At 36.0% G+C, this 24,684-nt stretch overlaps 1 protein-coding gene across 2 annotated transcripts; it reads right to left on the reverse strand.

Annotated features, from left to right (window-relative positions):
- Window positions 1-1,711: 1,711 nt before the first annotated feature.
- LOC135607025 (uncharacterized) lies at window positions 1,712-24,466 on the reverse strand. 2 transcript variants are annotated; one of them, XM_065098467.1, is made up of 15 exons: window positions 24,269-24,466; window positions 23,947-24,180; window positions 22,903-23,217; window positions 21,634-21,741; window positions 18,712-18,904; window positions 14,634-14,896; window positions 11,725-11,854; window positions 10,902-10,981; window positions 8,504-8,761; window positions 8,356-8,429; window positions 7,814-7,905; window positions 5,561-5,643; window positions 3,756-3,827; window positions 2,616-2,741; window positions 1,712-1,994 (listed from the first exon to the last, which is right to left on the reverse strand). In XM_065098467.1, exons 1-15 carry the CDS (start codon window positions 24,407-24,409, stop codon window positions 1,953-1,955), a joined length of 2,211 nt encoding a protein of 736 aa, XP_064954539.1. In that variant the 5' UTR covers window positions 24,410-24,466; the 3' UTR covers window positions 1,712-1,952. The 2 variants fall into 2 exon arrangements, with proteins under 2 accessions (XP_064954539.1, XP_064954540.1); XM_065098468.1 differs by lacking the exons at window positions 1,712-1,994; window positions 2,616-2,741; window positions 3,756-3,827 and having other exon boundaries at window positions 5,618-5,659; window positions 24,269-24,462.
- Between the last annotated feature and the right edge of the window lie 218 nt (window positions 24,467-24,684).

Raw genomic sequence — 24,684 nt, forward strand, 5'->3', positions numbered from 1 at the left:
GTGACATAATGACACATGAACAGGAAATTCAGAAAGGTTTTTCTCTACCAGTCAGATCAAGTTATCTAACAGTTGTATCCTTTAGCAACTACTTTGAAAGTGCACAGATTAGTTATCAATTCAACGATGCAAATTAGTCATCAATTCGACGATGCAAATTAGTCATCAAGACGAAGATGCAAACCAGCCAAATAGAGAAAAAAACAATGTGTAGCCATCAACATGATGTTTGCATATGTAACGTAGAGAGCTTCCAACTCACCCTGATGTCATGCAGGACATTGGATATGCCTTTTAACAAATTATTGAGGCAACATCGACTTCAAACTTATCGTTTCATCAAATGAATTCCAGTAATTGGTTAATTTTGTGCTATCTGAGAATTTATCTTAAAACTATATATTGTTGAATTTCTTTCCTGATAAACTAGAACAACATTTATGAGAGATGAATCACAGGAGATTCACCCCTCGGAAATAGTAACGTTATACAACTTCATGCTGCCTCGAAATCTCAATTGACAAGAGAAAATACGTAAAACAAAGGGAACCTCACACAGCATCAGATACGCCATTAGCAAACCTGTAAGTTCAAATCATTAAATACCTTAACGATTCAACTCATCGACGTGAACAATAATAGTAGTCAAAACCAGAACCACTAAAAGATCCCAAAAGACGAAACTTTTACCCCATAAACCGAAAACATCAAGACAAACAAAAATGCAAAAGTCGAGAAAAGCGTTTTCTGTGTCAGTGGGATGTTAATTCCACCCGATCTTTCTGTGTTACCATCATAACAAGAAAGAATAAATTGGCGGACAAGAAGATAGGAAGTCAAATAAAAACAATGGAGCGACGCGAAACAGACTCTTAGGTCGGAACCGAACGGGAAAGGAGGCTAGATTTCAAGAACCTAAAGATCAAAAGGCCGGAAAGAGAACAAGAAAACATTGTCGGACAATGAGAACCCACAACGAAGCCTCGGGTTTCAACGGAGTGACGAATCGATGAGCACGCATCGCGGCTTGATGGGAGCGGTGGTTTAGGGTTTCTCCGGGTTTAAAGGCATCAGCTAGGGCTTTAGCCAGTATCCTATGGGCCAACAGCCTATTCACATATTACGTTGCGTCCATTGGACGTTGGTTGAGACTGGGCCGTATTGGGCCTTTCATATCACTACTTTTCATGTTGGATATCACGATAAAAAAATTTGTAAATAAAAATAATTTTTTTTTATAAAAGATAAATGATGAAACGAGAAATCAAGCCCAAGATCCTATGATGTACTACTAAAATTTTTATCAGCTAAGTTAACTGATATTAATATCATACTTGTACAAACCATGATTAAATGAGTTTGGATCAATCACTCTTAAAAAAGAATTATATATATATATATATATATATATATATATATATATATATATATATATATATAGAAGTAGATGAAAAATGATCCAATTAAACTCTAGAAATAAACTCTAGAAATATAAAAATAAAATTTCGATGGTTGAATAAAAATAAACATGCAGAAGGAACATATAATTTAGATGGTTTGTGGAAAGAGATCAAAAAGATGGAAGAACACGACATCTTGTTACAATGATTAACCTTCCAAACCCCTTCAAATTAAAATAATGTGGTACAGGAGGAGATTGCTGCCTCCTTCTTTGTTTTCACCCATTGAAGAAACAGTTGGAACACAAAAAGGGCAAACACCAATAAATGGGAAGTTTTATTCTGTTTTCCTCAACTATATGGTTTTGGGATTGGCCACCAAGAATCGAAGTCAAATGTACAGCTCAACTCCTCTCCCTCAAACTTGAAAACTGAGGGTTACATGGATGTCTAATAATATGTATAACACGCCTTTTTACAAAAGACGATCCAGATAAAAATGCGGCCACGGTCCTGGAATCTTTCTTCCAATCCAGGATTTTTCTGATACATTCAATCATCTTCATCATCCTCCTCGGAAGCTTCTTTTAGCCACTGTACCAAATTTGCCAACATTATAAGACACTGGTATCAAGACTAGTATAATACAAGTAACACGTGATTCTACAAAAAATATGAAGTTAGGCAGGAAGAAGAATATAACACTAGAGTTAAAGTGGCAGTGCTCGAGGTTTGTATTATAGAATATGATGTGTAAAAAAGTAATACAAAAATTCATTTGTTTCACTTATGTGCACGTATATGTTAGTGATGCAGTTGCTAGTAGCTTTACCTTTAACCAAAAGTAGAAAACAAAGAAAGACTAGAGGTTGCACGTCTACTAAGCATCCTTCATTTCTTATAACAGCAAATTAGCACTAACATGTCATAGAAGTTATTTGGCAAATATGAAAAATAATGATATATTTCTATATTTTAACAACTAAAAATGAATACGATATTAGTTACTTTTGACCAAAAAAACCATTTTATTCTCTGTCAACTAATTCTAATTAGTCAGGGATCGAGTGGCTCAACCAATAAAGTAGCCACCTCAGCCATCGCCTAATGCAATAAACGAATATCATCAGTGACCAAATAATATAATATCTATTAAACAAAAATAGGCTTTCATCTATTTTGTTCTGAAGCTCAAATGTTATCCTCAATGCATACCGTGATAAATCGTTCGGACTGTTTAACAAATATCTTATCAGATTCATCTGCTCCCTCTTTCTCCGATGCCCATGACAGAATTGCATCCTCTGACAGAATGTCCTTCTCATAGAGAGAGCTCAAAATCTATCAAAGGACATAATTTGAGTAAATTAATTCTTCAAGAACATCAGAAAGATTTTCAGAAAAAAAGTGGAGCACCTGAATGAACTCAGTTTTATAAAGAAGCTGTACTTAAAACTAGATTAAGAAAACTTGTGGGAAGTGCTACTATAAAGAAGCACACTTCTCATTGCCCGAGAACCAAAAAACACAAAGAATTAGTAAGATGACTATTGATACCTCATCTGTTGGAAATAACTCAAAGCACATGCAATAGGTAAATAGAGTATATCCAATATTCCCATTTTGTTGGAACCCATTAAACTTGTCCTCATAACACGTGCAATTGGTAAACAGAGTATATCCAATCTTCCCCACTTTGTCAGAACTTATTAAAAATGAATACACTTATTACTAATTTTGATGTATTATCTTTGACATTAGCTTAAGCTCATATAATAGAAACGATGCTCATCTTGCAGCAAAAGTATGTGCATTAATCTTGGAATAGATGTGGTTGGTAAACTTTTCTACTACATCCACCAATATTGAAAGCAACAAAATAAGTTAATACAGAAAACATTGCCTTGATGGTCCATAATTCAAAACTGAAGTTGCATGCAAGAATTTAACTGAAATAAAAAATGAAGCCTGAGTAAGAATGAGCATCAAATGTTTTGCTGAAGGACTTCAACCACTATGAAGTTGCAGCTGGTTATCTTAGCACAAAACATCTCTTGTGACAGCTGATGTTTGCCAACAATTCTTACTTGATGTGCATGAAATAGAGGTTCTAGATCTTATATTAACTTAACTATGTGATGATCAAAATAACTAGGTAGTTCAAAGTCCTACGACATCATCCAAATGTTCCTAACAAATCAGTTAATAAATGTGGTTTAAAAATTTACACTCAATGTATCCAGATTCGTTAATGCTTTATTTTTTATGTACCAACCACCTACCTTGCGGTTATAAATGTACTGTTCTCAATATAATTTTACAATATTTACTAGTTCTGGCCAAGCTGTAACTTACTGTTGAAAACAAAGGAGAGAACTCTGTGGCGATCTCCAAGCATATCTCTTCAAACTTCAAAATTATTTCAATCTGCAATAACACTATGTTGAAATATCAATGTAGTTTAACAAATCTTAAGCCAACAAAACATTTACAAAGCTGATAAGTATGGTAACATGATTTTCAATTTGACAGTGACTTCATCAGGTTTTTCAAGGAACCCAAATTTATAGAGATATCTATGCAATATTGTCCTCCAACGAATTACAAGAGTACATTCATTATGAGGACATTGCAAAAAGAACTAGGAAAATGATAAAGACCATGCTTCAGAAGTGCAACAGACCAGACTGATTCCAGAACTTTCTTCTGGATGTCAACTGATCTATACATGCTATTGAATTTTAAAAGAAAACTTTCTTAGAGATCCTTGTTATAGAAATAAAGAACGTCAGCACAAGAAAACACCATCAAGGGTATCTATTTGAATTTCACAAGGAAAAAAGAATAGTAGCTCAAAAATGTAATTATTGGAAAAAGACAAAAAAAGAAAGAAATAGTGGATTACTCATCACCATACAGATGGCATATGCATAAATCACAAACATTCTGAGATACTAGAATCTAAAATTTATTTCTCGTATTGGGTTATACCATGTTATACTAGTTAAACATGATGCGAATTGCAAGCAAAATGATACCTATTGATGCGCACCATTAAATATATCCTATATAAATGAATCTCATGCACGAAACTCCGGCTAATATGGGATCTAGGGTTGAACAATGTATGCAACCAGCAGCCTTATCTCTATATATTCAGAATGCATTTAATATTCTTCATTTCCTGGAAGTTCCATTATGCAATGAACCACTGACTCTTTTTTAATGCAGAAGTAATTAAATAATTTGATGCATTCCAACTAATAGTGTCTACAAACAATGCAGAAGTATGGCACTATCTATGGTGTTATCTAATTCAGGAATAGTAACCCGCTAGCAGTGTTTTTATAGAGGATAAAGTATCTGCCAGTAAAACCTGAAAAGAGATTTAAACTTCAATAGCAGATGACAGCAGTATTCTACTAAAAATATAAGTTGCATTACACTCGATGGTGTAGGACAAATTGATACATGCCTAAAGTGTTGAATGTACTTTTCTAATATTCAAAGCCATCATAATCTGATGAGAAATCTAAAGCTATATTTATTTAACTGGAACCTTAAAATAACACGGGCTACATGATGATATAAACCAAGGATCGAAATATCGTACCGTACCAAAGTTTCAACATTCGCTCGGTACAATGCTCGGTATATATATATTAATTAATATATATTTATATATAAAAGAGTATATATATATATATATATATATATATATATATATATATATATATTCAGTCCGATAATGGACGGTCCGTGTATCGGTCAACTGACGGACCGGTACATACCGCCCGGTACAGACGGTATTATTCGAAACTACATACCTTAATATAAATCATTAAGTTGAAGGAACATCCCACGTCTGTCATGTTTAAAAATGCAAGCAACTTGACAATTATGTATCAAGCTAAATGTACATACTGACAACAAACAAATTTCCAATATATAGGTTATCTGCAGTTTGACTATCTGGAAAGTGGACAAGAAGTTCCAATATCATGTTGATTAATAGATAGCAGTTATGAGACTGGTCCAATGTAATTGCAAAAAAAAAAAAAAATCCAACCGACAAACGTCTGGTCCATTATGTCAAGCATTGCACAATAACCTACAATAGATTTAAAAAGGATCTTAATCACAAATTATCTATGAAATACCTCCTCATCGACACTTTTGAGATAATGCTTCAAAATATCCTTCCACCTGTTGATCTCTTTTGCAGTATTCTGATACAACTCACCTTAGCATCAATACAGCTAACCCGGTGTCAATCAAGATTTTAAATTTTCAAAAAAGAAAAAAATATTAAATCATAAAAAATCCAATGAACAAATTTTCAATTAACAATATATATGTCTGCATTTCTGCAATATGCAAGTAGGCTTATCTAAGAACTTTAGAAAGCACACTTCATGCAGAAGTAACAGTTTTTTTTTCAAGACTTTAAAAAGGAAAATGCAATCAATGGTGATTCCACAAGATGTCAAGAAGCAAAAGTTCCTACTTGGCATGAAAGTTGGGAAAACCCCACTTTGACATTGTGCTCAGCTTCTCTCTCTTCAAAACAAAAGATTCAAAGAAAGACATGTTTTGACAGTCAAACTTTCGATGCAGCTAATGTTCTTTCTTCTGTCCCAAGAAAAAGTTACTTGTACTATATCCATACTATACTGCTAGAAGACCTTATCATGAAAAGTCACCAAAAACTACTCTTCCACCACAACTACCTATCAGCGCTTCTGATCGATGCAAATTTTATTGTACTAGACACTAAAATGGGATCAAGTAAATTGCTTTCTTCTTTAAATATGAGCATCAATTATCAAGGCAAGTAATTGACCTCAACTCTAACCTCTGAAATGATACTTTCTTCTTTAATAATGAAGTGAATGTCAACTTCATTTATGTGGTCACAAACATTTCCGTGAAAAGTTCATACTGTGGCCTATAGTGAAATTCCAGAAATACACAGTTCAAGACCAACAACACCACCATTCTTGTGGTTTATTACCATGAGACATTTAATACAGCTGATAAATTAACATCCACACTATACAATTTTTACACCGGGACTAATATTCATTTGATGACAATTCATCTAAACCTCTTCATCCATGATGACTGAAGAATGGTAGTAATTATATTTTTTAGAGAGAGACATATACAAGTAGAGTTGGCAAAAGCTACAGCTACTAAAGAAAGAACAACAAATCAACAGTCAAATTTTAATTAATGGATTCAAATCATTTCCATAAACCTCAAATGCAGCTTTGCATCATGCACAATAGAAGAAATTCCCTGAATGCTTCTTCATAATTAATCTTTCATTCTTTTGCCTGTCTCTTAAAAAATATAGCAGACCTTTTAAAGGGACCAGAACTAGCAAAACTTGCCAATTTAATTACTTGTGTCAGTAAATACAAGAGAATTCTAAATAACAAGGCATCGGAAGGCGGCGTGCTTAAAGTTATTGACATACTCCTGCAACATAGAAATGTCAGTCCTTGCACCCTCTTAATTTTCCAACCTAATTATAGATTACCCCCATCGGTGGAATACATGCCCAAGCCAATGAAAACTAAACAAAAAAATGCATGCCCAAGCCAATGAAAACTAAACAAAAAAATGCATGCCCAAGCCAATAAAAACAAAATAAAAGAATGCATGCCCAAGCCAGCCCCTACCTTCAACTTAGCCAGTGCTGTAATACATGGCCAGTGACTACTGCAGACCAAACACATAAATGGCAGCAGTAGTTAGCAAACCCACATCCTCACAACTGTCTGCTCCTACTTGGTTTAGAACAGTCAGTACAACATCAATTTGCAATCCTTTCCCTTTCCTTGCAACCCAATTCCAGCATGAAATGTGCTCTGATCCTCTCAAACACTTGACTTTGAGCTTAGAGTAGATGAGCTAAGTTTTGCAGGTGGATGCTGATGTCTCGTGGAGAAAAGTTCTAGCGCTTCCCAAACTTGAGGTGAGATTAGAGTTGTGATAGTGGAGGTTTCAAATCTTGTATCGAACAAGAAGAAATTTTTGTTACTGTGCTTCTCAGGGTTATGTAAGTTCATGTGAAATAAGTTTATAGAAAAAGGTTTAAATTTCTAATAGCAAAATGATGGAGGACTTGAGACGAAAGCGAAAAGGTTCCATCAACCAAACATTTAATCCAATTTTAACATCATCAACAAAAATAATGCTTGATAAAAAAAGAAAAACAACTCTAGCTACACAAGAAACATGGAGAAACAGATAAACTACCAATTACAAAGTTGTTATACCAGTATATAAATTTATTTCCACTTCCTAGACTGTTCCAACAAATTATGAATCCAATAGGGATCTATATCAAGATTTTAGTAACTGAAAATAACTCAAGAACATTCTGACTTGATATAAATGCTTACCATTAGAAGAATGAGGAGCTTCTAGACCCAACTTTATTACAGACAAGAACAATGCCCCAGCACAATCAGCATGTGATTTATTGCAAGATAACCTGAATATTACAGAGAAATTTATCAGACAGATAGCTCAACAAAGAAAAATAGTATTAATGTATAACAGCACTATTCACGGACAAGTCTAGCATTCACTAAACTTTCTTTAAAAAATATACTGAAATTTTTTAAGAAAACAAAGTTACATCAAATACAATTCATTCTGTCAGTCTTATTCATGATAATGGAAAAACATTTTCCTAGTGACATAAAAATGTTTCTCTATTTCAGAAATATTTATAGGATGATCCTACAAATTTTTGTCTTGTTAGCTTTACATTCTCAACCTTTTCTAACCCCATCACTTGCCTTATTAATGAAAAATGATAATACCTTAAAAAAATCTGTTAAGTAAAGAATGAAAATCATAATTTAGAGTATAAAACAGCAAAATCATGGTTAACAAACATTACAGTGACACTTAATCAGTTAATTGCTAAATAAAATACCTGAGTGAATTTATCTCTAAAATCACATTCTCTTGGTTCACTCCTGTAAGTGCCCGTTGAAAAGTTGCTTCTACCTGTGGTTAAACAAAATGAATGGAAGTACTTCCAACTAAAAAGGTATAATCCCAAGGACACTTTCATTTATTACCTCCTTATCAAAATCAGCAGAATCTCCGTAATCCGTCCCATCAGCATCATCATCACCAGTAATTTCTGAGTCAGGTCGCAACTCTCCAGAAACTGGAGTACTATTAACTTCCTGATATGACACATCAGGATCCTCATAATCATCATGAGATAACTCTGCCAACTTTGATGCAGGGATTGGAGCAACTGAGTGTCTCCATTCATCATCATTGCCTCCTTCGAAGGAACACCATATGTAACCAACCCCCGAAATACCAACCTAAGCAACAAGATGGAAAAACTAACTGAGAGCAGCAACTTGAAGTTTTAATGTAACTATTAGGACAGCGAATAGGAACCAAAAGCAAAACCAGATATTAGCTTTTGCAGAATATAAGAGCAAATATCTCAAAATGGTATAACACTACAATCAGTGATTGCAAAAGGCGCTCGAGCGCTCGCCTAGGCGCTCGGGCGAGGCGAGGCGAGGCCTGAGCGCCTCGCTAATGTCCCAGGCGGCGCGCTTCAAACAGGCGCCGCCTCGGCGCTCGCCCGAGCCCAGGCGCTGGGCGCTTCGGGCGAGCGCCTGGGTAAACCAAGGCGACCGAACCAGAATTTTAGGTCTGGTTCGGTCCTGGTTCGGTTGTTAGTTGGTTCAATCGAACCAACTAAACCGATATAACCCCAACCCTAACCCTAACCCAACACTAACCTGCTGCCGTTGCCGCTCTCGATCGCGATCGCGATCTCGTCTCCCGCTGCCGCTGCTCCCGCTGACGCTGCTCGCGGCTGTCGCAGCTCGCGCCTCCCGCGAGCCTTCCCGCTACTCGCGCCTCCCGCAAGCCCTCTCGCTGCTCACGCCTCCTGCAAGCCCTCCCGCGAGCCTTCCCGCTGCTCGCGCCTCCCTCGAGCCCTCCCGCGAGCCTTCCCTCTGCTCGCGACTCCCGCTGCTCGCGCCTCCCGCGAGCCCTCCCAGCTGCCGCGAGCCCTCCCTTTGCTCGCGACTCCCGCGAGCCCTCCCGCTACTCGCGCCTCCCGCTCCCTTTCCTTTTCCCCCCGCCGCTCGCCGCTGCCGACGCTGCTTCCTTTCTCCGTCAAGCTTAGACTGCTCAGTATACTCTTAAATCTTAATATTAAGTTTATTTGAATTTTGAAATGATTAATTTTCATTAATAGATTAATAATATATTATTTTAATTTTAATGTTATTAATTTTGTGATTTTGTATCTTAGATTTTTTTAATTTAATAGCATATTTTTATTTAAAATTTTAAATAATTATATTTATTAATTATATTATATATTTTTATATTTTAGCGCCTCGCTTCGCTCGGGCGAGCGCCTAGGCGAGCGCCTAGCGCCTCGGGCGTTTTTGGACCTTGGCGCCTTTTGGCGCCTAGCGCTTTTTAAATCACTGACTACAATCACCACAAATGATACCTAAATTCTGAATTATGCTGTAGAAACCACAGTTCTGTTAGGGTCATCATGTCCTTTCATAGCTGTTAATAATGTTCTTTCAATTTCCATCTTGTTCTCCCAGAACATCTAGTCGAATCAACTTATTTACCTAATAGGCACAATTGAAGGTCTTATTCAAACTTCAATGACAATATTGTTTTCTTGTCCTTGATTGGCTTCACTACCTCTAAATTAACATGAATCGATCATTTATGTATCTTATATAGTAATGCTCTATTTTAACATTCTTAAGTGTCAAGCAGCACCACTTTAAACTTTTTTTTAAGTTTCTATCCCTGAATATCTAAGTTCTTGATACACAAAGGATTCTAACCGACATTCATCATATATGAGCTGATCATACAGCAACGAGATATAATAATAACTAAAGTTTAATCTATTTAACCAAAAAGATTTCATGTGAAACCCTATTCCTACTTGGTTTAGAATCCCCAAGTTTAAAGTTTATCCCCGCTCCACTCTTCTCAAACAAAACTATGTCATCATTAAGCAACATATACCATGGAAGGACATCCCAAATATACATAATGTGTTCATCCATTATAAGCAAATGGCAATAACTTCTGATCCTCAATGAGATCTTATAGTGATATGAGACTCAGTAAATACAATGTCCATCATGTCTTTTAATTACATAAAAATTATTTATTAGAAAACCTTTTTCTTTCTGAAACCCACTGACTTTTATATTTAGAATTTTATCATAAGATTTTTCCAAATAGATAGAATTTATATGCAAACCCAGCTTCTCTCTCAAGTCTTTCGTTAACGGTCAAAAGCAAAATAGTTCATTTTTGGTAAATCACCCTGGAAAACATTAATTATTAATTATAAGGGATTAAGGTAATATCAGTAACTGCTAAATTTAAATGACATAGAGGTCCAAAGAAAATGCCAAGATAAACTAGATCAAATAAAAACAAAAGGATTTAGCATACCTCAGAGAGGCCAGAGTTCTCTGTCACTGAATAATCTGAGCTTAGTTCTGCATTTCTAGTGCTGATCATACTAGTAATTGCTGCAAAATATCATTGTAGAAAGTTACATTACGGTTTTGCAAGAACTGATACATAATTTATAAATTGAAAATATAGCTGAAACTAATAAGCTCTTATTTAGTAATAAGCCACAGAGCCTGATAGCCTTACAAACAATGGTAAAGGTAAAAAATAATGGGATTAAGAACATAAAAGACAAGGTTAAAGAAAAAGTAAGACATGTGAATGGCTACTTATTATCCCAGTTTTGCGTAAATACCATAAACAAACTGTACCAGCATCATATCTTAAAAAGTTCTAAAATTAAAAATCATCAATATTATGTTTCTCCTATATTACCACCATTAAAAATTTGCTAAAAGAAACCACTGTCAAACACCTGAGGTTTTGCTAAGAGCTCTTAAGAAAATTCTTAGTGACAAAATATCTATTGGTAAAAGAGAAGTAAAATGTTGGAGGCAAGGAAGGTAAATATTGCTACTCGTCCCTATGAGACATTCCAGTCAAAGCACATTGGAAGGAGTTAAGTGGTTGAGTTTTTGAAGGAGTTAAGTAGTTAAGCAAATATAGGAAGACTATATTTGTATATGGAAGGATTTTTTTTCCCAAAATGCCGCTACTCAGTTGAAATTACTAACAAGAAAATATGATGGATAACTAGGTATACAACATGTTTCTGTAGCTCTGTGCTAGTTTCAACTGATAAGTTGTACTGTCGCTTGCTAACTCAAGGATTAAATTATCACAAGCATAGAGATATTACATGGACTTTCTATAACTCCACTATTTGCATCGGCATACTCAAGTTCTTCATCACTATCTTGTATGGAAGGTTGAGGAAGTAAAGAAACTTTCGAATAAGCAGGAATTGTTATTTGTTGCCCAACTTCTACCTGAAGGAGAAAAAGTGAATAAATTGAGCAGATAAACAACACACAAGTTTAAAGTTAAGTAACATAATGAAATTGTAGCAACAACCAGAATTATATGTAATATACCATAAAAAAAGGTGAAGACAAAAGAAATTGTTCATGACATGTTGAAAAGAACAGTGATTTTGATTTCTGACATCAACTCTCAATATGTGGATAAAACAATAGCAGTATAATGATACTCTCCAACATGTCTTTAATCAATACTTCATTAGAAGTAATTTAGCAACATCTGCATAACCCAAGAATCTAAATACATGACAAAGCAGCCAAACAACCTATCCATAATTGTTTTTCTCTATCAATTAGACTTCATTGATAATCCAACTGATTTGCAATTAAAATTGAAATCCAGACGCAACCTAAATGTGGGACAACAGCTATCAGCTGCCATACAAGGCCAATCTACTAGCATATATTTCATAGTTCTTATGATGCAATACAAGGATATATTGTTGTCCTAGGATAGGAATGTACAAGTCTGACCCAAGGCACATCTGGATCACTGACACAAATTTGTAAACATGGTGAGACATCCTATATTAAATTGACCAAGAAAGCATCTTTATCATGTACAATTCAGATCTCAATATGCTCTAATGAATGCACAGCACAATAGTTTACACTTCAATATGACAAGTTCATTTTACCATATAATTTACAGTAAAGTAGAGAACATACTTATGAAGAAACTGTCACAAATGCAATTCTAATTATCTTATTGTGAAATCTGTCTTACCTTTTGTTTAAAAGCTTATGGTGTGCTCTTATTCAACTTACGGTGTCCTATAGACAAATTTGAGGACTATAGTTTCAGGCACTAAATAACCTAATTTCTAGTAAAACCTATTAAAAGCTAGAGATTCCACCTTTTAAGTCCTGCATAACTACAGTTTTGAACCATGCTAAAGCATCAAGCCAAACTCAATACTAAATCAGACCCAAGACATCTGTTACGGTCTCCTATACTTCATATTTTAACCATGAAGCTGAAATCCTGGGATGGCAATGCCATGTGAATGTAGATCCCAAGCTGTTCTTCTTCCTCGTGAACAGTGTTACATAAATTAGATAAAGGATTTCGGTTTCATCATGTCCTATTATACATACTAAGCAAAATGCTCTGTAACCTAATTAATTGACCTTTATTTACAAGTGATTTCTGCATGGCTACAATATCTAGCCATCTTAAGCTAGTTAAGAGCAACTTATAGTAAGGCCTTGTTCATGGTTCCAGAATTTAACCTTTACAGTTATGACAAGCCATCACCAATGGCACCTCTGCAATCAAACGGCTCTCTCATCCTCCTCTTCTTCTCTCCCTCTTCCTCGACCTCAAGCAACCACCTAATTGAGATCTTTTTTACTTAACATCAGTATCTACTCTCTTTTTGAAGCCAATGTATGCCCACATATGCATGATGGCATATCAGCCCAGCTGTCAATTGGTACATGCACATACCTCGAAAGTTAAGATTTATCATCTGAGGTACAAGTCTTGCCTCTCTCATCTGGTAAGTGGCAAACCATTTGTTTTCTTTTAAGATTGGATAGTTACATGCTTTTTTACAGGTTGTAAGCTCCTGCAATAGCAGTACTACTCTTTCCGTCTCATCACACTAGACTAACTATAAATTAAGTGGCCACAACTGCTTAGGACTGGAATCTGTAAGGGCTAAGCAAAAATGAAAAATGGATTTCAGACCCAAAAAAACATTGTTGTACCTGGAAGAATTATTTATATTTGTTTTATGTACAAACATGTCACTTAGTCTAAAAGGTAGGCTTAATAGGATTAGGAACAACTAAGACTGAAATAACAAACATCTGAAATCCCTAGTTAAGGTTTTCCTTTTAGTTTCAAACGTGACTTTGCTACTAAAAACAAACATTTAGTATCTGAAATATTTTCGTTTGTCATTTCTTCTAGAAAAGAATTATGTTTGTCAATTTACTAATGTCAACCATTTCAATCATATCGTGACTTCATATATTCCACTATTAATGCATTGCTGCATCAGATTAAACTTGGATGCTTCAAGTTCGATACTTTTAAGTTCCCCCCACAATTGAAAAGCAAATACTGTGAAGAGAAAAAAGGAGAATATGATCATTAAGCTCCATGTCATCATACTTCGCCCACATAGTTCAAAGGAACAATCACACTTTCAAAGTCTAAGCAATGAATCCATGCTGCATAAAATAATTTTACACTTAGTTTGTCTTTGATAACAATAGTTGCATCTCGCTAATGCATAAGAAAATATATCTTAGGGATGTTTAACAAAATGCATTTATTATTATATTTCCACAAAGCAAGTATGAAATTTCAAGTAAATTGTCCTAAAATGAAACAACTTTAGCATTTGATAGCATGTAACCATGCAAAGGTCTGAAATGTTCATATGCAGGGTGTAGGCATGAAATTGCACACAAACACATTACAGAAAGTAAACTTCCATTGGAGACAAATGCCTGAATGTATCTTATGAAGGGCATGTAACAGCTGTACACAATTCCAAGTTTCTGACTACTGCAGGGGCATGTATGAAAAGTCCACTACGACATATTTCCTAGCTATTAAGTAATAAAAACTTGTGATGAACTAAAGAAACTTCTTTAAGTTATCTTCATTTATTAAAAAATAAGCAATACTACTTTCACCAAATAAATTATCAACTTAAAAAAGATAATATACTCCAGAATGAAAGGATTTGCAATGACTTCAAACATCATTTACCTTGAACGACAATATGACACCAGGTTCCAAGACTACCCCTGTCCTTAAATGAACACCATCACAAACTATAGCATGATTTAGTTTACAGTCGTCTTCAATGATGACATTATTCCAAATGTAACAACCATGGACAGATACATTGCGGCCAATGGTACATTCCTGACCAATAACTGAGTTAGATATCACACTATGGTCCCCAATGGTACTTCCACTTCCAATCAAGGTAACAGCACCAATTTGTGCAGAACGTGATTGGACAACATCTGCAAAAAAGCATAATATGTCAACCAAAAAGAAAATATCTCTAATTTCCATCAGCATGAAGCATCATTTGTGCATGCAAGTAGAAGAAAAGATGATAATTAACTACCCAGTTCAACCATTTTGTATATTGAATTGAGTGAAAATCAACCAAAAAAAAGTCAGTGATAAATGATTAGCGCATTCAACGTTTTTCATATATTTAAATGAGGGAAAAACAGGGCAAAAAAAACAAAAATCTCAATGATTGTCTGAAACTAATCAGGAACCAACTGGAACTCATAGAAGTACAATAGGTTGCTCAGATATTGGTCACGGCAAAAATCTAACAGGATTCTCTGAAACTAATCAGGAATCAGCTGGAATTTGTTGGAAGTAGGATAGGTTGCCCAGATATTGGTTGTGATCAATTAGGACTGATAGCAACTAGTAAGATCCTAATCAAATACTGATTTCAACTTGATAACTCAACATTTTGTTGTTGTTAGAGGGAGCACAAAGGCTTGCGAGGAATTATCTGCTTTGGGTGAGCCCGTATGGTTTTGCCCTTCCAGGATGAGCCCCAAAAGACGCCTCTGAGGGTAAGAGTAATACTAGAGGCTTATAAATCCATGGTTCCCCTACTCAACCAATGTGGGACTAAATGTCCTCATCCGTGCCCCACTAAATGAGCCCTCAAGTCAACATTTTGTCGTCATTGGTGCGAGCACAAGGGCTCACGAGGAATTGTCCGCTCTGGGTGAGCCTACACGATTTTGACCTTTCAGGGTGAGCCCCAAAAAGCATCTTTAATGGTAAGGGTGATGCTAGAGGCTTATAAGCCCTTGGTTCCCCTGTTCCTCAACCAATGTAGGACTAAATGTCCTTATCAATGCCCTCCAGTAGGAGGAGCCGAGGGCTCATGGTCCTCCTTCTAACGCTATTCTAATAAGTCAACATTTTGTCATTATTGGTGCGAGTACGAAGGCTCACGAGGAATTGTCCGCTTTTGGTGAGCCCACACGGTTTTGCCCTTTTGGGGTAAGCCCTAAAAGACGCCTCTGAGGGTAAGGGTGGTTTTAGAGGCTTATAAACCCTTGGTTCTCCTGCTCCTCAATCAATGTCCCATATTTAGTCTCACATTGGTTGAGGAATAGGGGAACCAGGGGTTTATAAGCCTCTAACATCACCCTTACCCTCAGAGGTGCCTTTTGGGGCTCACACTAAAAAAGTAAAACCGTGCGGACTCACCCAAAGCAGACAATTCCTCACGAACGTTCATGCTCGCACCAATGACGACAAAATGTTGACATATCAGAATGGCACTAGAAGGAGGGTCATGAATTCTCACACCCCTACTGGGGCGGCACTAATAAGGACATTTAGTCCCACATTGGTAGATGAGTAGGAAAACCAAGGGCTTATAAGCCTTTAACATCACGCTTACCCTCAAAGGCGTCTTTTGGGACTTACCCCGAAAGGGCTAAATTGTGCGGGCTCACCCAAAGCGAACAATTCCCCACAAGCCTTCATGCTCGTACCAATGACTTATCACAACTGATCAATACTGATCTTTTCTCCAGTATAATATTTAATCCAATTTAGCCAGAACAACAAATTGACTATCTACATCTGGCAAAGAGAACGATCGCACAAAGTAAGTCACACGTATAGTTTTTCTTTTCCTTTTAGTTCATTGTTCACAAATTCCTTGTCTTTGATAGGTTCTTTCTCACCTTTCATTCCTTTTTTTTTCCCTTTTAATCCAATATCAAGGCTGTTCAGCAAACCAGAATGTTGTGTTATACCCAACAAATCATGTCAGTCCATTAGGCAAACACCATGATGCCAATAATCGAAGATTAAAACCCAATAAATGTCATAAAACATGCATCCATCTTGGAAACAAAAAATGATTAACTACAACAAAAATATTATTTTAAAGATTAAAAATATTAATGCCTAGAAAAAGGACCTGAAAAATTAACATGGTCTTAAGTATTCTGTTGGAACCTCAAACCCATTAAGATATGAGTAGCCAGCTCCTGTACTTGCCTGATAAAATGTAGCAAGCATTCATGCCAACAAGGACATGGGAGTCGGAACTGGTTAGTGGCAAGCATGACTGTCATCACATCTTCATCAACAATGGTACCACAAGATATCATTTTCTTGTCAACTCAAGGGGAACCCAAAGGTAAATGTGCAGTGTGAGTCAGCTTCTTTCCTCAATGAAACAAGTTCAACGATCAACCACACTTAAGAGTCAATTAGTTTCGTCACTGAGATGAAATGTTCCATTACATAAGGGATCGAACATCCTATAACAAAACCTTGGCTCCAAATAAGGATAATATATAACAAATCATCTTAGATACTTAAGACAAGTACAGTGAAAATCCTTATGTTTACTATTAAGATATCATATCTTAATTTAACAAAAGTTTAGAATAAAAATAAAGAACACAGTCCGGATTAAGAAAAGGACATAATTGCCATAGATCATACATATGAAGAGAGTATCCTGATGAAGCTAAATGGGAAAATGATAAAAAGAACGTGTAGCTATCGCAAACAGTTGGATAAAAGTCTTCTTGTAGTTATTGCATCATGTTTTTGTAGATAGGTAATCATCTTCAGCGAACATCATGGATTAGATACTCTCCTATGTTTAACAATCAAGGAGCCCAGAATGGTTAGCTGAAGGTGAAAAGGGTTTGAGAAGTAATTTAACATTAGCCTTTTTAGAGCATAAGGTCATCCTCAAGCAAGCATACAGGCATGCTGATTGAATGAACTGTAAGGGGCAAAGAGTCATTAACATGATTAGGGATTAGTTAGACATGATCATTTTAGCAACAGAAGCAATAAAGAAACAGATGCATCAGTGTTTTTAAAAAACGCTACGCACCAAAAAGTGCCAAGGTCCCAAAATACTCGAGACATTTCAGAATATTAAAATTTAAAATATATATTATGATCGATAAATATGATCATGAAAATAACAATGACATATCAAATTGAAATCATATATAGTACCAAATTACATTATCCATCTTCTAATAACAAAAACGGTAAAATAATAAAGTTTAACATCAAATTTAATGAAATATGATAAATAGGGTTCTACTGATGGAGACCTATGCTAAACAGTATTTTCAATATGGTGCTAAACAGTTCTAACTCCAAACAAAGTAACAGTGCACCTCCTCAATATGGTGTAGCAAATTAATCAAAATGAAAAAGAATAGACTTGGAAGAGAAGTAACTGATGGCTGTGGAGGAAAAAGAGGGTGGCAGACAAAATTGCAGACAAAGGCGACGGTGCTTCACTGAAGCACCCCGCTCAAGCGCCTTTTGAAAACACAGAGAAGTATACAATTGTTGAGAAGAATGTCTTATTTAATCTCATTTTCTCAATTCTCATGTCTTAATCCTCGACACATCAGTAACTTTTGATAATAAAGGAAAAGATCCATACGAAAGAATTGGCTTGAACAGTGTCCACCATAAGGTGCAGATATTTCTAAGAATCAACCTCATCACAATGATTGATGGTGAGTTATAGAAACATATCTTCCGTCTTGATTGACAAGATCCCAAGTGATAAATCTCCATAAACATTTGCTCTTTGAAGGTCTAGAATCTTTTAATCAAAGTGATGGATCATTCTTATAGTTACAACTAGTGTGTTGGGCATTCAATATATCAACCAACCCACACTAACATCCATTTATCCAAATGCAGCAAGGAAAAAAGTGGAATTCAAGACAAGATTACCGTATGAGAAAAAGAGAAGACAATGAACAACATAATTTTAACTGGTGTTGTCGCTTACCCAATGCTTTGAAAACTCCCTGTCTATCAAGCTTCATATTTGAGCAACACCCAAAGTACCTAACATTTGGTACCAAAGGGTACGTCCAACTTTGCATTATGTCTTTAGTAACCGTGCCATAACTCCTGAAGTTATCTATTCTTGCTGCATAACTTGAATGAATTTCATGGGTAAAAATCTTATATCCCATTATCTGAAAAAAAAATCAAAAGAGAAGGCAAAACAAGTAAGCTAATGTTAAGGTTAATGAGTACGATATTCATAACACTATCAGCAACAACACATTACTTCCAGTTGGAGTTATTAGGTTCAGCTCACCAACATATTAAGCCAATGTCAAGCAATCATTCCCTACTCTATAGGCAGATAATATTTCTATAAGTAACATAATGACATGAGCTTCACAACAAACATAAAATTAATTATTTTGCTAAACATAAACATAAAATGTAAGGTGAATATATAAATGCCAAGATTTTTCAACTAATAGAATGTAAAGGGGGAGAGAGAGAACTGTTATGAAATGTAAAATTTGAGAGAAATCTGGAACAGAAGAAAAAAGATCATACATAGTTAACTAATGTACACAATGGTTTAATGACAAAGGTCCAACATCCTACATCCATAGTAATAATGTTCTCATATGATGATGTGAATGACATGCATCTACATGTTTAAAATTTCCATTCAATAGTTTGTTCCCAAAATAAGCCTGAGAAATACAAGGATGTGAGTGTAAGTGGAAATGCAAGCCAAACAAACTTAATGAACAAAATTTAAAAATATGCAATATTAATTGCATCATGGATCAAAGGTGACCATTCGAAGATGGATGTGAAGAAGCTACCACCATATGAGTTATATTCAAGGATATACAATTTCATGCAAAATAGGAAATTGTGGTTACTGGTTTCTAAAGATTTGTTAGAATCATCTCAAAGAGATAATTTGAATAACTGCCCTCTGATCTCAAAGACATTACTGATCACATCAAGACAATTCAGAAATGTCAAAAGATATTGTCTCAAGTAACTACGAATAATCCATACAAGTGAACAGCTTAAAAAAAGACACCATAAACTCAAAATAATTTGATGAGGATAGTAGATACAAGAAAAAATTGGACGATTCTCAAATCGATAAGATCACTTGGATATCTGACTTATATAACCAACCTTAGCAATCTCTGTACTCTTCTTTCATTTTAACTCCCTTCCATACTTCACATTCAATGTCTAGATTTCTTGAAAACCTAAACAATTACCCAGCCCTCTGTTCAAGAGCAACTTCCTTTATTGAGCCAATCCAAGTAAATGATTTTCAATCTAGTTGAGGTGGCTGCGATCTAGATTATTGCTACTCTATCTAGCCATTGCAAGATATCTGACAGAATGCAATGCTCACCTCGCAAAACCTTATATGTTCTTTCTCCAAAGAAAAAGCAACAAACAAGTTCCGAAAATTAAGAATTACCAGCATTTGATCTTTCAAATCCCTTTCAACTTTGATAACTAATAAACCATCAAGAAAGTAACTGTAACTGAACCTCAATTTTACAACAAAGGTCCATTTAGAAATCAAAAACCTGAAGATACCTGTATATTAAAGACCTATTTTGATTGCCAGGGCCACGTAACCACTTGTAGAGGAGATATTCTTTTTTACTTTCAAGGATCTTGGGAAAAGCTTAAAGTTGATATATATATATATATATATAGCAAGTCTATGTTTCATGGCATCTTATTATTCTTTCCAAAAGCCTGATGCTTTGTTCAATCTAATACTTTGTACCACTCAATGAATCATTGTAGTCAGATAACAAACCAAACAAAGCTTGTGAGATAAAGCATTTATTTATTTCATTTTAAAGCTTTATTCATGTTGCAAATTCTTAACTCTGTTCCTTTCATAAGGTCTTGGTTGCTGCCTTTTTAATCATTGAAAGTGTACTGCTGCTTCTTCCAGCTCTAGATTCACGAAGAAAGAATGAGTCAATTAAAAAATAGAACCAGTGCGCAAAGATCTTGTTGTGGTCGTTAGGTTTTCTATAACAGTTCTTGATTGAAAAAAATACACCGAACTCTTCCAAAGTCCTCAGATAAACTAAGAAATGTGTCAACCAACATCAAGCAAACCAAGATGTATCCAATTGATGATATGCATGTGACGTGATCCTGTGTTCTAAATGATTATTTCGCCCTATATAAGCATCCATCTTTTCTAAGTTTTGCAAAGTGATGCAGAAGTCCTATAAAGCATAAGAGGCTATTCTCCATCTGCTCATCTATAAAGCATAAGAGGCAATTCTCATCAATGGATAAGAAATCCGAAGTACAAAAACATACTGCATAGTTGCAAAAATAATAAACAACTTGTGCAAAACTATCAGTCATTTCTCTTAGCGTATTAACCAACACAATTAAATGGATATGCACGAAAACAGAAGAATGATATTTTAGGCAAAAGATACTGCTATTCCATAAGGTGGTAATGCTATAAACATAACTAAGAACTTCCGGAAGTCCACCAACAAAAGACAAAAATATTGGATGTATCCATCTTTGACACCATATCAATGATCGAAAAATCAAAGTTATAATTACCAAAGGTCTGAACTTGAAATGGAGAATATCTCAAAAAATTTCAAAGGTCGCATGTCAAGAATTCAATCAGACCTTCTCTATACCAGATACCAAATCAGGAAACAATCAAGATTCATTTGCCTTGACAAATATAGTATAAGTTGAAACATTCAATTACAAATATGGATATAAGTGCAAAAATGTGGACAAAAATTATAGAACATACTAAAAGAAATTTGAAATTGTGAAAAATAATATAAGATGTAGCATGTATTTCACGCTATGTGCATAAAATATGGATCCTAAAAACAGCAAAAGAATATGAAAAGATTTGTCTCACATCATCAACGAGCAAACCCTTGACGAAATGACGGCGAAGATGTTGATAATCAAAATTATCCATAAAAAGACTGAGGACTTCAGGAGAGCAGATATCTATGTAGCAATCCTGAAAAAGAAGACATTAAATCACTTAAAAATGTGTTGCGACTAAAAAATTTCAACAATTTTTAGCACATTATCTAGGCATGCCTATTATGTGTCAAGGAAAATTCTCTTAGATGCCTCAGACAAGGCTCATGATGCTCACTGAGGTGTGCCTTAGGTGACCGTCTCTTTAGTATTGGAAACCATTTTATTAGTCCTGTTGTCTTTATGAACCATGAGATTCATATCAAGTTATCAACCAACTAAATTTGTTGATACCCTATAACAATTTTGCTGATTAAAAAAGGAAAAATATCAAACAATAAAGAAGTATTTCCTTCAGCGAAAAGGAACAGAATACTGAACAATTGAGTTTTAACATAAAAGTTTATCATGCTTTTTTTTTCCCTCTACTCCTTTCTATGTTTGTTTATTTCCCTTCCTCGATTACTTTTCTTCACTTTCTCCATTGCTCTCCATCTTCTCTTCTTCTTTACCACCTTTATGTCATCGTTTTTAAAGATGGGCATGATTCTCTATCCGTTAGCCTACTGAGCTGAATTTTTTTCCTTTTAAATTTTTAGCATGTTAATGAATAGTAATAATATTTCAATTGTACATTAATATCATCTTCAAAATATTCTTCATTAGTCATGATGTGTTCCTTACTACCCACCACCAATGGTACAATCTCCACCTATCACCAAAATTCAAAACCTTGAAAGAAATGCAACAATGTTATAACTATCTGCCTCTCTGCAGAATGTGACTGCTAAAGGAAATGCACTACAGATTTATCATTAAAAAAGATACATTGGCATTCAGTATCAAGTCTTCCAAAGCCCGGTTCATCTTACAGGTCTGTAGTACTAACCAGTTGTTGGTGCGATATGTACTGAACCATACCGATGTACCAACACACGGTACGGTGGACTGCACCGACAAACCGATATGTACCCCCCATACCAGGCCCTAGTCGGACCAGTATGTACCACTCGTACTGAGTAGTACGTTGTGGCACGATGAACCTTGTTCCAAAGTACAATGCAAAGTCTTTTTCGTATATTTTGGTTCAGAAGACCATAAAGTCCATGCAGTCTTCCATCAAGATTACCTATATGACAAGCAATAAAGTCAAAAAAGACGTGCAAAAAGTAAAGAAGCAAGTTGGAACTTAAAGTACCTGCTTATCATTATGCATATAGAAAGCAGGACTATCTGCTAGCAAAATTTTATCAAGAGAAATAATCCGCTGGGAAGGGTCTGCCTTGTCCTCATAGAAAAGAAGCTCTTTTGTCTCAGGATCAAAAGCCATTATAACCTCATCAGTGCCAAGTCGAGTTTGATGTGTTACATTTGAAGGCTTAGAGTGTTTGATAACCATGGTCATAATAGCAAGTGGATCTTTTTTCCTTCTTTCCTTGTGCTCATGGAGGGCTTGAGCTAAACTCATGTTGCTAACAGTATCCCCACTAATGAGAACAAAATCTCCACGTATCTTCAGGGAAAACAAAAGGCAACTAGTAAGATAAATGGAAACCTCAAACTAACATTACGCTAGGACATATGACTTTAAGAACAAATAGTAACAAAAGAAAAAGTAATTACCAATATAAATTATGGTGGATAATATAATTAACATCTTTTAAGAAATAGCATAGACAATAGAAGTACGTAAAACGAAGAAAAATTAGATTGTCACATTCCAAACAAAATTATCAGCAGCAGCTTTCATAAATGCTTTTATGATTTTGACATCCTAAGTAGTGTGCCAACTACTCCTGACATTTTGTCCAATGATATCCATGCAACATCTGTGTTCATCGCAAGTCTCCTTCATGCGCCATGAAAGCTATAGGACAAGTTGCATTACTATCATCATAAAGTCTCCATGTAAAATGGCATTCTTTAAGGTTATTTTCACTTCTCACGGCCTTATTGCATCCCTTCTAGTCTAATACTGCCATAGAGTATATTACAACTATCCTGAAGATGACAAACTTCTAATCTCAAAGTAACAGGCATACCTTCCCATGCAAGTAGCTCATGGAAGAAAATCAACAGAAGAAAAACATATAATTACACATATATACATGCAAGCAATCTTTTTTATCTTTAATTACATTTCACTAAAGCCACAGAAGAAAAACAAAGCAGAATTCGATTGAGAACCGTTGGTGAACAAGCTACAACAACACGTCTACACAAAAACCTAGCAATAGCTTACCACGGATTTTTCATAAATCACACGGAGCGCATCTCCAGCGCTAATGGCGTCATGTGACTCGATCGTGGTGACGGAGAGTCTGGCCGCGGGCTTGGTCCACTCGGACTGATTCAAGTACTGCTTCACCTGCTGAGAGTGGGCGCAGCAGAAGACGAAGACCTCCTCGACCCCGACGGACTCGAGCCAGGCGAGGGTGTACTCGATCATCGGGACGTTCACCAACGGCAAGAGCACCTCCAAAGGGCCGGTTCAAGAATCAGATCAGCGTACAAGAAAAACCCTAGGAAGGTGGGAGGACCGTATAACCGAGAATTACGAATACCTTGGGGCGCTCGAGGGTGATAGGCCGGAACTTTAGGTTAAAGCTGTCGGCGAGGAGGACGGCCTGGAGGGGTACGCGGGCGACCACCTCCGGATCGTCGGCGGAGGAGGAGGCGCCGCGCTGCCCTCTCTTCTGCGCCATGAGCGCCGCTGTTAGCGCCGCCGCGAGAGAGGGGGGGGGGGGGGGGGAGGAGGAGAAAGGAGGAATCGCCGCCGCAGCGGAAAGGGAGAGGAACCAACGAGCAGCGGATGACGTCGTCTGGTTTAAGGCTCTCTTTAAAGTCCTCCAAACCCGTCGATGGCTAACGTGTTGAACTCGCCAGTTCCGTTATCGAGCCAACCGATCTGACTCGGGCGAGTTGCAGATGAACCGGACTCACTGGAAGTGACTCGAACCCACATCCTCGCTTTAAGAGT

The sequence above is a fragment of the Musa acuminata genome, chromosome BXJ2-3 (genome assembly GCF_036884655.1).
Source record: "Musa acuminata AAA Group cultivar baxijiao chromosome BXJ2-3, Cavendish_Baxijiao_AAA, whole genome shotgun sequence".
In the NCBI taxonomy this organism is placed as follows: domain Eukaryota; kingdom Viridiplantae; phylum Streptophyta; class Magnoliopsida; order Zingiberales; family Musaceae; genus Musa; species Musa acuminata.

What these genes read in the sequence shown, in the direction of transcription:
- LOC135607025 (XM_065098467.1), bottom strand. Translation starts at nt 24,409, where the DNA reads ATGGCGCAGAAGAGAGGGCAGCGCGGCGCCTCCTCCTCCGCCGACGAT. An exon ending in TGATTTATGAAAAATCCGTG is followed by an intron (nt 23,218 to 23,946) that starts GTAAGCTATTGC and finishes TTTTCCCTGAAG; the next exon opens with ATACGTGGAGATTTTGTTCT. An exon ending in AGCTCCTCATTCTTCTAATG is followed by an intron (nt 5,644 to 7,813) that starts GTAAGCATTTAT and finishes ATTGATGCTAAG; the next exon opens with GTGAGTTGTATCAGAATACT.